Source organism: Pongo abelii, chromosome 1 (genome assembly GCF_028885655.2).
Source record: "Pongo abelii isolate AG06213 chromosome 1, NHGRI_mPonAbe1-v2.0_pri, whole genome shotgun sequence".
In the NCBI taxonomy this organism is placed as follows: Eukaryota; Metazoa; Chordata; class Mammalia; order Primates; family Hominidae; genus Pongo; species Pongo abelii.
Genome location: NC_071985.2, coordinates 43,574,430 through 43,590,254, shown reverse-complemented (window position 1 = coordinate 43,590,254; position 15,825 = coordinate 43,574,430). Strand labels below are relative to the sequence as shown.

The 15,825-nt window shown below is 52.6% G+C and overlaps 1 protein-coding gene across 1 annotated transcript in view; it reads right to left on the bottom strand.

The window, feature by feature from the left end:
* SLC26A9 (solute carrier family 26 member 9) overlaps window positions 1-15,546 on the bottom strand; it is a 30,406-nt gene extending 14,860 nt beyond the window's left edge. Inside the window, exons 1-9 of the mRNA XM_009238648.3 lie at window positions 15,455-15,546; window positions 7,785-7,927; window positions 5,048-5,187; window positions 4,819-4,929; window positions 3,975-4,150; window positions 1,993-2,157; window positions 1,297-1,449; window positions 921-1,003; window positions 18-165 (exon numbers count right to left, since the gene is read on the bottom strand). Of these exons, the coding sequence (XP_009236923.2) occupies window positions 18-165; window positions 921-1,003; window positions 1,297-1,449; window positions 1,993-2,157; window positions 3,975-4,150; window positions 4,819-4,929; window positions 5,048-5,187; window positions 7,785-7,909 (1,101 nt within the window). The 5' untranslated portion in view covers window positions 7,910-7,927; window positions 15,455-15,546. The remainder of the gene's footprint in view (window positions 1-17; window positions 166-920; window positions 1,004-1,296; window positions 1,450-1,992; window positions 2,158-3,974; window positions 4,151-4,818; window positions 4,930-5,047; window positions 5,188-7,784; window positions 7,928-15,454) is intronic.
* Between the last annotated feature and the right edge of the window lie 279 nt (window positions 15,547-15,825).

The window sequence follows — 15,825 nt, the reverse complement described above, 5'->3', positions numbered from 1 at the left end:
GAGGTGGCCAGAGCTACCTGGTTCGAATCCACGTCGTAGCCGTGCTTGTTGGCCAGGGTCCGGCCCATAGCCAGGTTGATGACATAGCTCACGATGGCTAGGGAGAAGGCTGTGCCTATCATGTCCTTCCACTGTGAGACCACAGGCGACACAGGGGTGGGGAACCTGCCGAGGATCCAGGAAGGAGGCAGAACCCAAGGGTGTGAGTGGGAGGGCAGCCAAGTCCTTCACCAGCCCACAGGGACCAGCCAGGCCCCCATGGTGTGCCGGGATCTTTGCCTAAGTTATCCCATCCAGTCTGAATCCTCAGCACCACCCCATAGGGTAGGGACCATCACTCCTGTTTTACAAAGGAGGAAACTGAGGCTGAGAGAACCTAACTTGCCCAAGGTCCCTGGGCCAGTACATGGTAGGGCCTCATTTGTTAACTCCCAGATTCTGAACCCTGTACACTCACGAGTCCACAGACACCTAGACCTTTGGTGCTATATGGTCTTCCCTCCCTTGCCTGCTCCAGTCCTGCAGGACAAGCGTCTCCCCTCTCCTCCCAGGGCCCAGCATGGTGCCTGGCACAGAGTGGATGCTTCATGAATCTGGTTGAACCTAATAGTTCCCTTTCTACATGGACAAAGAACCAATGCATTAGAGCAAGGCGAAGAGCCAGCAAGGGGCTGATCAGAGAGGCTTTGTTTAACAGCATCTGTTGAATGAGATTTATAAGGGGAGTGAGGCAGTTGAGACTCATTTTTGATAAAATAGCCTACATTGGCTGGTTGTGCGGCCCTTCTCAGGAAACGGTAATAGTGTCATACAGTTTCGACTGCACTTTCATAGAGTTCATCTTGTCTCCCTCTCCAAGCTCAGGCCTTAGTGGGGCATGTGGTGTGGGTGGGCCAGGCTTCTGGGCCACCTGGACTCACCCACGTTGGATTTCTCCCACGATCTGCATGTGATACTTTTTGGGCATCTTACAGCCACCGGAGATAGCTGTTGCCACCACCACCTGCAAACCCCAGAGTGGAGAATGGGGATTGGCCCTAAGTTGGGGCCAGGGCAGGGGTCTCTCTCAAGTCTCCTTTTCTCTAGGGTCCCTGAATCCCACTCCCCTGCCTCCTTAGGGGGAATTATTAGAGCAGTAGAAAGAGAGGAAACGCCACATATGGGGGATGGGATGGATTCACATCTGACTTCCTGTCCCACTGGCTGCCAGTTGAGGGGATGGGGTGAGGAAAGGTAGGGGCTTCCTCGTCTCACAGCCTGGCCCCCCAACACCCCAGCTCTGGACAACATCCTTACCACAATCATCTCTGTAGGGATGGGGAAGCGAATCTTGTGCATGTAGCGAGCATTGAGCTCCTTCACCAGCACCAGGAAGGCACCACTGATGACAGCGAAGATGAGCGAGGCGATGTTGGTGTGGGGGAGGTTTTTGCAAATGTCAATGAAGGTCTGGGGGAAAGAGCATCATGCTCACAGGCTCCCACCCCTTCTTCCCATACTACCCCATCTTTGGGTGTCTGACCCAGGGAAGGGTTGCCATCAAAGCTAATGGAGGCACACTGAGACAGAATTAAGACCCTGATCAGGAACCTTGTCCCGTCGTCCACCGCCCTCTCCCAAAAGGCACATGGGGAACTTGTGCTAGAAAAGGAGTGGTTTTTTTTTCTTTAGAAGAGTTTGGGCTGAAGGAGGAGGGATGGAGATTAGACATAAGGCAGGACTTTCCAGGCAGGGAGGGATTGAGGCACTAGAATGGGGAACTGGCGGAGAATGTACAGCTCTTTTCTGCAGGGATTAACTACCAAGAACCTCAGTGAGCCTCAAGGTCATGACTTTGACCCTCCCAAGACAGAAACCCCCTCAGAATCCTCTCTGAACAACAGCTAAGCCAGCTCTTGCAATGAGGAGCTCACAACATCTTAAAACAGTACATCCTCCTCATGTGTCTGCTCGAGCCTTGCCCCACTGGCAGGGGTGCATCCCCAGACTCACAAAGACGATGGACCCTGGGCCTGTGTAGGAGGGGATGGTCAATCCGAAGATGTACTTGAGCACCGAAATCAGGATCTGCAGGCCGGCGGCCGTCATGAAGCCCCGGATGAAGGACTCGGAGAGGTAGATGGCCACAAAGCCAAACTGCATGAAGCCCAGACCCATCTGAGAGGAGGAAAAGGGTGGTTGGTGGAGGAAGACCAATGTGGTTCAGCAGTTCCAATGACCCGCCCCACCCACACCCAGGTCTGGAGCTCCATGCAGTCCTAGCATAGCAGTGGCTTGAGGGAAATGGACCATCTGTGACCTTCATCTGCCCTTCACTGTGCTCTACATGCCTGCCATCAGACCTTCAGCTCCTTTAGAGCGTGGGCCTTTTTGTCACATCACCTCTCTGGCTTTGGCTTATCTGTAAAATAAGTCTGGTTCTCCCCCAGTGTTTTCTCTCTCAGTAAATGACACCATCATTAACCTGGTTGCCCAACCAAAAACTTGAGAGTCATCCTCCCTTACCTCCCACATCCAGTCTATCACCAAGCTCCTGGTAAAATATTCTTTTCAAGTCCAGCCCCATCTCTTTCTCTACCTGGTCTTGGCCTGCATTATTCCTGCCTGGGCCTCTGCAGAGTCTCCCAACAGGTCCCCTGCCTTGTTTCTAATCCACCTCCCACTGATCATTCTCTGCGTAGCCCAAATGATCCTTATAAACTGCCAATCAGACCCAAAGTCGCTGTTTAGAGACCAGACCCCATATCTCATTGTCTGGTTCCTGCCTACTTTTCCATCCTCTTCTGGGGCTCTTTACCCTCCAGCCACACCAAGCCCCTTACTTTCCCTGGGCAGATCACACTCTCTCAGGCCTCAGTGTTTTTAGGCACTGTTCCTTCTGCCTGGACCATCCTTTGTATATCTTGTTCCTGGTTAAGTTCTCATCCTTTAAGAGAGGTGGAGTGTCACCTCCTCTTTGAGGTCCTCCGTGACTCTGCTCTGTGTCCCTACAGTCTTTGTACATGGCTCTACTTTGCTGCTTATCTCACTGCATACAAATTTATCTGTTGACATGGCTCCTTCCTCTGCTGGGCTGTGAGCAACTTGTGAATTGGACCTCTTTCTTACTTATCTTTGTATCCCAGGGTTTAGCCTAGTTCTTGGCACAAAACTGAATGAATGAGTGAATGAAAAGGTGCTCTCTGGGACTGCGTTTTGCTCTTGCATTCTGTCATGTTGTGCTTTCCTTTGTAAAACCTAGCAGAATCCTTTGCAACCCTTTGCAGAAGCTCAATTTATGTTGTGCAACTGCTGCTGTGGCTTGGAGCAGAGGAGGCTGGAGCGGAGTGAGGGATGTTAGAGAAAATTAGCAGTCTGCAAGACTGTGCTGGCAGAGAGTTGGGTTTCTCCACGGGATAATGGAGAGAGGCTGTGAGTCTTTTACAGTTTTAAATCTCAGGACAGTTTTACCAGGTACAGCTGTTGTTTTTTTGTATGGTCCTGCTGGATGCAGATGAGGAGATACTGTTAATTTTCAAGGTTCACTTTAGCCCTGGGATGAGGAGGGGGGAGGAGGGAGGAGGTAGAGCCCTAAATTGTTTTTCATTCTTTTTTTTTTTTTTTTTTTTTTGAGATGGAGTCTCGCTCTGTCACCCAGGCTGAAGTGCAGTGGCGCGATCTTGGCTCACTGCAACCTCTGCCTCCCGGATTCAAGTGATTCTCCTGCCTCAGCCTTCTGAGTAGTTGGGACTACAGGCGCATGCCACCAAGCCTGGCATATTTTTGTATTTTTAGTAGAGATGGGGTTTCATCATGTTGGTCAAGCTGGTCTCAAACTCCTGACCTCAAGTGATCCACCCGCCTCAGCCACCCAAAGTGCTGGGATTACAGGCATGAGCCTCCACACCCAGCCCCCTAAATCAGATTTAGCATCAGTCTGATTGGGGCAGGGTGGTCTGATGCTCTTCTAGCAAGGTTGGGGGCTGCCCCCTCACCTGGATGATGGCAGTGAGGCAGGCTAGTGTAGCTGACACGTGCAGCCTCTCTGCCTCCATGGCTGCTGTGTCCACATAGCTCTCATTGGTGGCGTTGTTGAAGACCTGGAATTTCGACTCTGGGGCCAGCTGCAGACAGATGTTACCCACCAGGATGCTGATAACGGCAAAGGTACCTGTGGTGCCCCACCCAGCCAGCAAAAATCAGAGGTTTGGACCACACCCAATGGAAATCAGAAAGGGGCCCAGGAACGCTTCCCAACCCCCAGGGGGATGGATCCCTGCACCTCCAAGGCTCTTCTCCATCATAATAATAACAACCACTCACTCTAACCATGATCTATGCTTTTCAAGGTGCTTTCACCTCAACGGTCAATATTGTCTTACCAGACATGTGAGGAAATGAACTCAGAAATAAGAAATATAAGCAGAGCCTGAACCAGAAACCAGCCCTTGTGACCAGGCTTTCCTCCATCTCACTTAGCACCAGAGAAGTCCAAATGTCCCTGTAGTGGCCGGCTGGGACCAACTAGGGAGTTAGATGGTGATTTCTCCCATCTGTTTAAGCATGTTATAGCATATGGTACATCTTGTTCTGCCAAGTCTTCCTCTCATTTCTGGGAGGAAGATGGAACAGGTAATGCTAACCGAACTCAAAGAGGCTCAGTGGTTTCTCCAAGGTCACTGAGGACCTGGAAATGACATTCACAGTGACCATTCCCCTAGGACTGACCAGCAACAACTCCAGGAGAATGCAGATGGAAAATCTCCCGAGCCCCCTTTGCCACACCTCCCATCCTTGTGGTCTGGGTTATCCTTCCTGCCCAGAGGGGAGAGGCCTTACCTGGCACCATCTGGTGAACACCTCCCAGGAAGAAGTAGGTTAGGAGGGGGAAGAAGGAGGAGTAGAGGCCATTGACTGCAGGAAGGTTGGCCAGCAGAGCAAATGCCATGCCTGCAGAGGACAACAAGATTGAAGCTCAGCGGCATGACTGGCTTATGGAGATCACAGAGGGATGGAGTGGGGATGAGGAGAGGAATGGTGGGGGGAGTGGCAATCCAGGCCCCTTCACCTTGTGGGACCTGGATGGATCCCCCGCTGAGTCCACCAAGCAGGTCGGGAATGATGTAGTCTTTAATCTTGTACTTGGGGAGCCAGGAGAGCACAGGCAGCAGCCCAAACACCACAGCTTTGATCTTGGCTGAGGAACATCTGGAGGGGAAAGGGGAAAATTTCCAGTCGGCTCTGCATGGCTTGGACATTCCATGTTGGAGAGGGATTATCATATCCTGCTCGTTTCATTCATTGGTTCATTCAAAATTCACTGAACTGTGTGCCAGGGATATTGAGAAGAAAAGGCAGGAACTTTTTCTTGAGAGCTCATCAACTTGTCCTGGGCATTAGCTGGAGGTCTTCTGACTGCCAGCTGCTTACCTGGGGAGTTTACAAGACTTGGCTTAAAGGTATGGGTGTTATGGTGGCTCAGCCTTCGGAGGTATCAGATCCATCCCTTGGCTCAGATGGCTTTTCTGTGGGAAAGGCTCCTCTGAGTCCTGTCTGTCTGATCCCAGGCCTGGGTAACTGCACCTTGGCTCCTGCCGCTGTGTGTGCATCCTGTGTGTGCATTCTTTGCTTTTCGTCTGTCTCTCCCACTAGGCAGCAAACCCCACCATGCATGGCGAGAAGTCTAACTCTCCTGTTCATCTTTGTACACCTTGAGCCTTGCACAGGGGCACTTAGTAAATATTTGTTGAATAAATGAATGAGTGAATACACCTGAGTGGGGCCTGCCTGCTGCCATTTTTCTTAGAACTTCTTTGAAAAGGAAGGCTCTATTGTTCCTGCAGGGTGCACTCTGCTGACTCACTATCCTTTATGTGTGGTAACTCCAATACCGGAGTTCTTTCTCCTGTTAATTCACTGGGCAGCAAAGGAGGGAAGAATTCGTTGGTCAACGCAGGGTGGGGAGAGTTGATCCCTTCCCTGTTTGTTGAACACCTCAAGGTCCTTTCATAGAAACTCAGGAGCGGTAGGAACAAGGGCTTACAAACTCAAGGGTGACAGCCGGTGGATTGATGACTGGAAGTGGGTGAGGGGCATTTGCTTTCCTTCTCCCAGTTGAGGGAACTCAAATACTTAGGGCCCATCTGGTGACTCACTGGCCTGCTCTGATGAGGCTTCCTTTCCTGCCCAGCACCAATTCCTGCTCTTTGCTCTTGCTCAACAATAGTTTCCTTGACACTCGGTCCCCTGGATGTCACCCAAGACTGAAACCAACAAAGACAATGCTTTGTACCTTGGAAAGTCTGGGCAGATTTTCTCTTCCAACTAACACTCCAAGGAAAAGCATCATCATCAATATCTTACCCCCTGTCCCTTCTGGGGCTCATGGGTGCCTCTGCCATCCCTGGGATGCTGGAAGGGGAGGTGAATGGGGGATAAATTGCTTAATGCAACTCTAAAGCCTTGCTTGAAGAGAGAATCAGCCCTGCAGGGGCTCCATCAGGTCTGTTTGTGGCAGAGAAAGCCGAACTTATGAATAGAGAGCTGGCTAGGGAAAGAAAAACAACTCATTTGAGGGCTAGTCCATGCCCAACCTTACTTGCAAGTCTGCTGTATGTTGGGCAAAGCAATCTGAAGCTTGAAAGAAGAGCTGGAAACAGAGGCTGAGAGGGATTAGCTTTCTAGACATTCATTCATTCATTCATTCATGAAACAAATATTTATTGGTGCACCTTCTCTATGCCAGGCACTGTTCAAGGCTCTCATGCCAGTATCATAGGAATTGTTAGTTTGCTGTATCCCTTTACAGCTTTCATTATCCTAATCTTTTAGAACAATAGCAGATCTTCTCATCCTCAGACTTTGTGCCCTAAAGTCTTGGGCACAAAGACTGGCAGAGACCACCTGTCTGAGGAGCACAGCTATGAGGACAGACTGTAACTGGGCAGAAATGGAGCCTCCCAAGAGAAATAGGGTTGGGCTGGGGCTTTTAGTACAAACTCAAGTGGGTGATTCCCCCGGCCTGAACCTGTTCCACCTGCGTCTCCACTTCAGCCATTGCCAGTGACCTCAATCCAGGTAACTGAATCAGCCGTTTCCCCAGGGGAGTGAGGGAGAGTGAGCCGGCCTACAGCTGGGCCAGAGGAGGTCTGCCAGGAGTCTGGGAATGGGGAGGGTGACACCCGCAGCCCCAGCCTCCTGGGGTGTGGGTATGGATCACCTTGTGTAGCGCCTCCTTAGGGACAAGGTTTCATACCCACCATCGCATTTCCCGGGAGCTGAGAGTGGAAAGAGCCTGGCCGCTGGTAGATCCCCTCAGGAAAGTTCAGAAATTTAGGGCCTCCTTTTGGCATTCTCTGGACCAAATGGAGGAAGGAACACCCAGGAGGGAAAGGACAAAGAACTTGGGGTGATGGTAACTTCAGGTATTTTTTTGTAAGGAGGGAACAGGGCATGGAGTAAGGGCTCTGATGCTCCCCATCCCTCCATAATGTAGCATGCTCATCTACCACACCTTAACAAACCCAGAGAGACTGGGGTGGATTGAGAATATGGGAGATGCCATGCAGGGGTTTGGGAATGCCCTATAACCCTTCTGGATGGTTCTTGCTCCTGCTCCCCATCCTCCCTGGGGGTCTCAGTACAGATGAGGTTGTAGGATCTTAAATTCGTCATTCAGAACCTCGCTTCCCCAGGGCTTCCCTTAACCCCATCTTAGGGATACCAGTGCGGAAGCCGTGTCCTAGTGCAGAAAGGATTTTGATAGGGAGGAGAGGAGGCAGGAGTCTGGGTTCTGGACCAGTTACCTGAAGGCATTGCGAAGTTTCTCTCCCACTGGGTATGTCCGGTTCTTCTTCTCAAACTCATCGTCGAAGAGGGTGAGGGAGTATGCGGCTCTGTCTACCACGTAGCGGGGCCTGGGCTGGCTCATATCTGGGGCATTTACAAGCTTTGGGAGAAGCAGAGGAAGGGAGGGTGAGGGAACATCCCTCCCCAGTGCCAGCCCAGGCCTTCTCTCTCTGGTCCTTGCAGCAGCAGAGTTTTATTCTGGCCTTCCCCGCCCCGATAAAGCAAGGTGCCTCCCTTCCCTCTGTCAAGTTTTTCCGTCAGACTCCCTGCTCGCAATGGCCTTCCTTCCCAGGCACTGATGATGCATACACTCGCCCTGGCTGTTTTGCTTGGCGCTCAGCACGTGGCTGGCACTCCACACCTGTGGCATCACCATCACCCCCACTGAGCACCAGGCAAAGGGGAGGTAGAAGTACGAGGGCAGGAGTCCCCACTTGATTCAGCAGGTGGACCCTCCCCTCCCCTGACCTCTGGTGTCCCCACAAGCCATACTCCCTCCCCAGACCTCAGTTTCCCTGGCAGAAAGGCTCCCACCATTCAGCCAGTCAGCTTGGAAGAAACAGAAAACAGCTTGCCTAGAAGCAGGGGGATAGCTGAGATGAACTCAGGAGGACCCTTCTTGGATAAGGCACCTAGAACTTCACCAACAGTTTTCCCAGGGGGACAATGGTGTGTGTGGGGAAACCAGCATGGTCCGCCTGCCGGCTCTCTCTCCCACGGCTTCCTGTGCCTAACCTTTCCCCCACCCTTGTGTACTGCCGCTCCTCTCCTCCTCACTTTTTGTGCAACCTTGCTGACGTTCCAGGAGTTGAGATGGGCAGAGCTGAGTGCCAGGGCCCCTGAGGCCCGGAGGAGTTCCCTGCAGGAAGCTTTCCCCCTCCTTCTTCCAATTACTGGGCTTCCCACCTCCCCTCTACCTCCTAGAGCTGGGAGAAGTTGCTCAGAGGACCACAGAGAAAGAAGGACAGAGAAGAAAGAGATGGGGCAGGCTTAGAGTGAGGATTTGTATCTGGGAGGTGGGGAGTGTGGGGTGGCTGTGGCCAGTTTGGCAAAAGACTGGAGATGGGGTTGAAAATGAGTAACTACATGGGGACTAGAGATGCCCCCAACTTCCCAGAGGAGAGCCTGGGTGAGGGGCAGGTTGTCAGAGGGGAGCAGGTTGCTTAATGCCTTTTGTGGAAGGGTCCAGGAGCCTGGGTTAGTCCTGCTTTTATTAAGGAGGTAGAACGGGCAACATTACTTTTCAAACCTCAGATTCCGTATCACTAAAGTGGGGGTAACAGACATATCTCACAGGGTTGTTGTGAAGATCAAATGAGTTAATGGATAAGAAAGGATTGTGTAAAATGTAAAGTGTGATGCAAATGTGAGTTTCTATTATGAATAAGATTGTGCTCAAGTTGGTGAAGGCTGGGCTGGTGCATTCCATTCATTTGGTCTTAGGATCCCAAGGTCCACTTGAACTACATGTGAGGGTGGGATGCCCGGCAAGACCCCACAGGTGGTACCCAGCAGAAGCGAAGGTGGGAGAATGAACCTACCCCCAGGGCCTGTGCCCAGCCCCTTGCCTTGCCCTTAGTGTGTCCTCAACAAATACTTGTTGAGCGAATTGATAAATGGTGTTTTGGAGGAGACATGGGCAGAAATGAGTAAGGGCAATGGCATGTGAGACATTTCAGTGGGAGAAATGAGAGACGGGGTGGCTTAAGGAAAACAGCACAAGTTTGAGAGCCAGATGACCTAGGTTCAAAGATTCAGTTTCTTCATCTGTAAATGGGGATAATAACAGTTGCAGGCAGATGCTATGAGGATTAAGTGAGATCATGTGTATGAAGAGGCTAGCTTTTTATAGGCACACAGTAAATGGTAGTGGCGGTGATTACTATGATTAAGATGGGAGGGTGCTTTCTACCTCCTAGCAGAGACTATTCAGAGGCTGCCGGCCCTTCACCTGCCCGTGAGTCGGGGTGGTCTCGCTCTTCCTTTCCACCTGCTCCAGAGTCTGCATGGGTCTGGCTGTCGAGGTGGTTTGCCTGGGGGGGGCTCAATGAGTGGGGAGCATGACCTCCCCACATAGGAACCCAGAGCTCCAGACCTTGCTTCGGAAAAAGACTCATGGTTTGGGGAGTCTAGCCCAGGCCACTAAACAGACCACTTGCAAAAAAAAAAAAAAAAATAGCCAAAAATTTCAAGGGGGGCTGAATCAGAAAAGAAGAGCCCTTTGGAAGAGGAGGTGATGGGAGATCTTGCTTCCACACCAACCAGCAGGCAGCGATCCCTGAAGCATCTTCCTAGGCTGCTTTCAAAGGCTCTAAGTTCCGGTAGTGTGTTTGCGGGGAATGGAGTTATTAGCATCTGATTCCGCTGAACCCTACTATCCCAGCCCCCCTCCTCGCGATTTCCCCACTTCCTCAGTGGTACCTTTCTTCCTGCCACCCAGCCCACCCCCATCCTTGTTCCTGTCCTCTCCCTCCTCCTCAGCCTCCATATTCAGTTGTTCATCAAATCCTATTGCTATTTCCTTCCTTCCTCCCTTCCTTCCTTCCTTCCTTCCTTCCTTCATGTCCTTCTGTCCTGTCCATTGCCTCCATACTTCCACCCACCCTGTCCCATTGCCTCCCTCTTCAAGTCTTATCTCATATTTGGACTATTGCAAAAATTGATTTGCTGGTCTCCAGCCATGCCCCTCCAACCCAGCCTAAACTCCCTGCTCTGAAACCTCTATCTCCTTCATTTCCAGGAGGATGAGACCCAAACTCCTTATTTTGGGCTTTTTGTTTTTTTATCCTCTGGCCTTAGGTGGATTCAGGAAATCTGTTGGCTGGGTCCCTCCACACCATCCGGGCTGGTCTGTTCTGCACCCGCCAAACAAGCCTGGGTCTCTGTTCCCACTTTCCTCCTTATCTGAGGTGCTCTGACTCATTTCTGCCTTTCTAGACCTGCCCATCCTTAAGACCTGTTGAAGTTCCTCCTCCATCCCTCTCCTTCCTCTTCCACTCTTTTCCCTTCTCCTTCTTGCATATGAAGCCTTTCCTGACCACCTTGAAACCTTGAAGGATTTCTCTTTCTCCCAGGATCTCCATGTGCACCCCTCCAGCCTGTACACTAGTGTTGGCTTTGGCCATTTTTCTTCGGGAGGAAAGCGGCAGGGGTGGTGGAAGTCCTTCAGAGAGCAACAGGTAGGTGACTCAGGACCAGTTCTGCCTCTCTGGGCAGGCTCACCAACAGATGGAGCACCAGATACTAGGGAGTCCCCTCTGACACAGGCTAACAGAGGAAAAGCCTCCCTTGCTTTACTGGAATACCAAATCTGTCTCTTTCCCATGCCCTCTGCCCATCCCAGAAATAGGATGCTGAAGGGGAGAAGGCTCTGGGAGCTTTCACAATCCTGAGTTTGCATAAAGATGAGAACCCAGTAGCCAGTCAGAGTCAGAAAGTTTTGTGTAGAAGAGAACTTGAGGACCACATTGGTCCAATTGTCTCATTTTGCAGATAAAGAAACTGCACTTGATTTAACTCCAGTGTTCCTATTCGAAGGGGCTTCAGACCTTCCAGGGACAAAGCTGATCCCAGGACAATGTTTTCCCCTGAGTGGCACTCAGAATGCCCCTTTCTGACCACCCTGGTGTCCTTGCCACCCCAGCTGATGGGACAGGACCTCTGGGTTCTGTTACTCCTCTTGAGGGCTCTGGTTCCCTCCTGGCCTTGGTTTCCCAGGACTATGATGGCCAGAGTTGCAAAACTGAAGCCACAGGAACTGCCCCAGCTCCTGGTGAGAAGGCGCCCTCAACGTACTTCCTAATTCCAAGAATAGGGGTTGAGGTTGGGTGGGACGTAGAAGACAAGGGTACTTCATCCCCAGCCAGCCCTTCAGGTGAGGACAAGAGGTGGAGGGAAGGGGGATGGGAGTGGCGGAAAAGGGTGAGTGGCATGGTGGGGAGGAGGAGTCTCAGAGAGCTAGCAGGGATGGGAGTCCCAGGGAATCCTCAGAGAGGGTGTTTCACGATGCTAGATGCTACGTTGGGGGCGGGAAAGTGGAAGAGGGAGCAAGAAAGAGAGCCAGGTATAGGGAATATAACAATCTGATCCCTAGTTAAACAACCAAACAGCCATGCTAAGTGATGTCAGCATCGCTGGGAAAAAAAGTCAAGTGCCCTATTGCCAGAGGTGTGTATCTACAAGCCCTGCCCCCGCCACCCCTCAACTGCCTTCCATCCCCCTACCGGGCCAGGGATAAATAGCAGGTGCCATATGATAATACTGAGAAACAAAAGGGTGACCCTGCCCCTCCTCCACTCTGCAGGGAAGGGGGGTAGGTCCTAAAGAGCTGCAGGAACTTAGAGGGGGTCTGTAGGGTTTAAGGGGAGTAGGGGGTGAGCCGGGGAGAGCAGAGGGCAGGAGATGTGGGTCATGGGCCATTCCCATGCCCTGGCAGGAGAGTGGGTCAAATCTGGAGCAGAGGGGATGCAGGGGTCCTGCGAGGTGGAGGAGCTGGGAGAGGGGAAGCAAAGAGAAAATAGACCCTGCAGGGAGGGCACAGGCTGAAGCAGATCCCCTCTTGAGATTCTCCAGGATTTCTCCTCCAATGAGCTCATGCCAAAGCATGCCCCTGGTACATTCTCCCGGTCACATTTCTAACCAGGTCTCTGTCAACACCATCCAAATATTGTAGGCAGAGATGGGCTTGGGCAGAGATGGGCTCAGGCAGAGATAGTGCCCTAGTGGATGCACCGAAAGGCTCGGAACGGCACCTGGCCGTGGGAAGCATGCAATAAACTCCAACTATCATCATTACTGCTATGACTCCAGAGGAGCCTTTTTCTTGCTCTGCCATCTCTAGTGGGCACTCTGCCTTTTTCTGGCTTTCCTTTTTCCATCTGCCCCTATACCCACTGCCCCATGCCTTAACCCCTCCAAATTTTCCCAGGACTTGATGAGAGGAATAGCAGAAAACCTTGTCAGAAGAGGGTAGAACATCTGCGGAGCAGGACGGTGAGGGGCCCATTTGTGGGTTTTGGTCAGATCTGGAGGTGATCTTGTCACTGTGGCCCAGGCTGACTTCCTCCCTCAGTCCTGTCGGGGGTGTGCATGTGGGGGAGGGGGGTTTTGACGCATGTGTGCCAGGTACGGGAACAGCCCTGGCTTGGCCAACCCACCCTGGCGTCCTTATCGCTGGTTCCTAGCCAGCTGGTTGCTGTGTTCTGGGAAGAGGAAAGGTCACCTTGAGGTTTCCCCTTCGCTCTAGCTGCTGGTTGCCTCCCTGCCTCATCCAGGGTGGGGGCCACTGGGTAAGAGCAGCTTCTGAGTGACCCAGGTGTGAATGTGAGTTGGGACAGACAAGCTGGCTGGGGTCTCAGTGGGAGACCACATCCCTGGCAGGAGGAGAAAGGATGTAGAGGCCTCTGCACCCCTAAGGCTTTTTTGTTTGTTTGTTTGTTTTGCTTTTGTTTTTTGAGATGGAGTCTCCCTCTGTCACCCACGCTGGAGTGCAGTGGCACGATCTCGGCTCACCACAACCTCCGCTTCCTGGGTTCAAGCAATTCTCCTGCCTCAGCCTCCCTAGGAGCTGGGATTACAGGTGCGCACCATGACACCCAGCTAATTTTTTTTGTATTTTTACTAGAGACGGGGTTTCGCCATGTTGGCCAGGCTGGTCTCGAATGCCTGACCTCTAGTGATCTGCCCTCCTCGGCCTCCCAAAGTGCTGAGATTACAGGCTGAGCCACTGCGCCCAGCCCCCCAGGGCATTTTTAAACACTCCTTTTCCTTCTACTGTCCCTGTGTTTCCAGGGCAAATCTCTCCCTGCTCCTCACCCCAGCCTAATTTCCTCCTCAGTGTAGGGGAGGATGAGATGTCCCTAAGGTGTCTTAGAGACTGCATCCCATGTAGGGGAGAGATTCACTGATACCACCCCCCAAATCCCCACTCCTTATCTACAGGCGGACTCCCCCTCCCTCTGCACTTTCCCTGCTAGGAATGTGCTGGGCTGAGGAAACAGGCTCCAGAAAGAGGGACCAAGGCTAGACTTTGAGAATCACTTCCTAATAGCAAGACTGACAAGGTCATGGGCTCCCTGGAATGGGCACTTGAGGTTAAATTCCTAGAAGTCTTTAAGGAGACTGGGGTTACTTTCACTTGGAAGCAGGGCCTGGGCAAGGAGACCAGCGAAGGGCCCAGCTGCTCTGGTCCCAGAAATCCAGGCGAAAGCCCAGAGAGGCATCCAGTGAAGATCAACTCCCCTTGAAGGGGTGGCTCTGCCCCTTCCATCTTCCAAATAGTGACCCCACAGCCCCCAAAGCTTGGTCAGTGTTGAGCTGGTCCTCGATTCCCCCAGCAAGTTCACGGGGGTCAGTCTGGCTGTTTAGTACGGTTTAAGAGGCACTCTTGAATACTGGGTATATGCCAATCTCCGGAAGACTCTGGACATTAAAAGACAAAGAGGAGTCCGTCTCTGCTCCAGGGTTTATACAAATGAGACTCAGAGAGCAGGTGGCTAGCTCTGGGAAGTGCCTGGGAAGGCCATCCTGGCAGTGGAGGTGCTCCTGGCCATGCTGGTCTCCATGCTGCCCAAGCAGGGTCTTGCCAGGTTCTGAATGCCAGGGCCAGGATGAGGGAGGTGGGGGAGGACTGTGGGGTTCTGAGAAAGGGTCATCTGCATGAGTGAAGCCACTCAGGGGGAAAGCCCTCTCTCAGTCTGCCCACTTGGGGGGCTGTGTCACTCCAAGGTCTTCTTCTGGTGCTCAGACCCGTGGGGCCAAGTGTAAGGGGGCAGTTGGTGCTGGAATAATAGAAGCTTTGTTAGGTCTCAGCTGGGGACCCTCTGGGCTGGTTTTGAGGAATGGGGGCACTGCCTGAGAGTGGCTTGGAACCCCTTGGAGCTTCAGGATGAGGGGTTTGGGGACTGAGAGCCTGGAGAGCTGGCTGCCCATCCACTGTCCTGGCCCAAGCCCTTCTGTGTTGAAGCATTCACCAATGAGTCGGGCGTCCCAGGTCCAGCTACCACCCACCCGCCTGCCTGATGGAGCTGGTCCCTTGCTCACCCTCTCCCACTCCTCGGTTTCCTCCCCCTCCACCTCTTCCAACTTCTCAGGACTAATGGGGACACGTGGGATTCTGCGTAGTCCATGCTAAGTTCCCCGAGCTGGTGGAGAAGTAAATGAGTGAAGGAGGATGTCTGGTGGGGAGACAGCCATACAGAGTAGGCTGGTGAGTCAAGCATTAAGAGCTTTTGCCTCCAAGACTTGAAAAGAAAGGGAGAGGAGCAGCGCACAGCTTCAAAGGCTGGCGCAGAGGAAGGTCTAACATTTTCCTTTCCCTCGGAGGCCTTTGCCTCGCTCTGTTTCAGGGTCTGGCGACCTCCTCCACCACACCCTCACCCTACTTGCTCCCTCAGCCAAGCCCAGCCTTGCAGCCCAGGTCCTTACATGGACGTGAAGACCCGAAGGGCTCCTCAGAGGGGAAGGGCTGGGAGGCTGCTCTCAGACTCCAGGGGCCAGAGTGTCCTTCCTACTTGTGCCCAGGTTGGCAGTTGGTTCCTGTCATCCCTCCTCTCGGTACCCCTGGTGCCTGCCCTCTTGCAGGGATGACCCCAGCCCAGTGGGGTGGGCTGGGCTGGGTGGGGCTTACCGGTGGGTGAGCAAAGCCGGCTGGGCAGGGCTGCAGGTGTGTCTGGGGAGCGGGCAGCCGAAAGGTGTTCCTGAGGTGTGTGAAAGGGCTCTGCTCAAATAATCCAGGGAGGCGTTTATAAATAACTTTTCCTCAGGGCCACGGGGTGAGCCCCGGCTTCTGATTGGCTCAGAGGGGAAGTGGTTTTGAACACTACACCATAGCTAAGCCTGAGGAGATAGGAAAAGGAGATAAGGGGGAAAAGGTCCCAAATGAACAGCCCTTTTTTTGTTTTACCTGGGGAGCAGGGCTGTTTGATGGGAGCTTGGCACTTCCTAAATCCACCCCGAAGACAATAGGTCACATTCAGCGGGGCTCCTGCCCCACAGGCT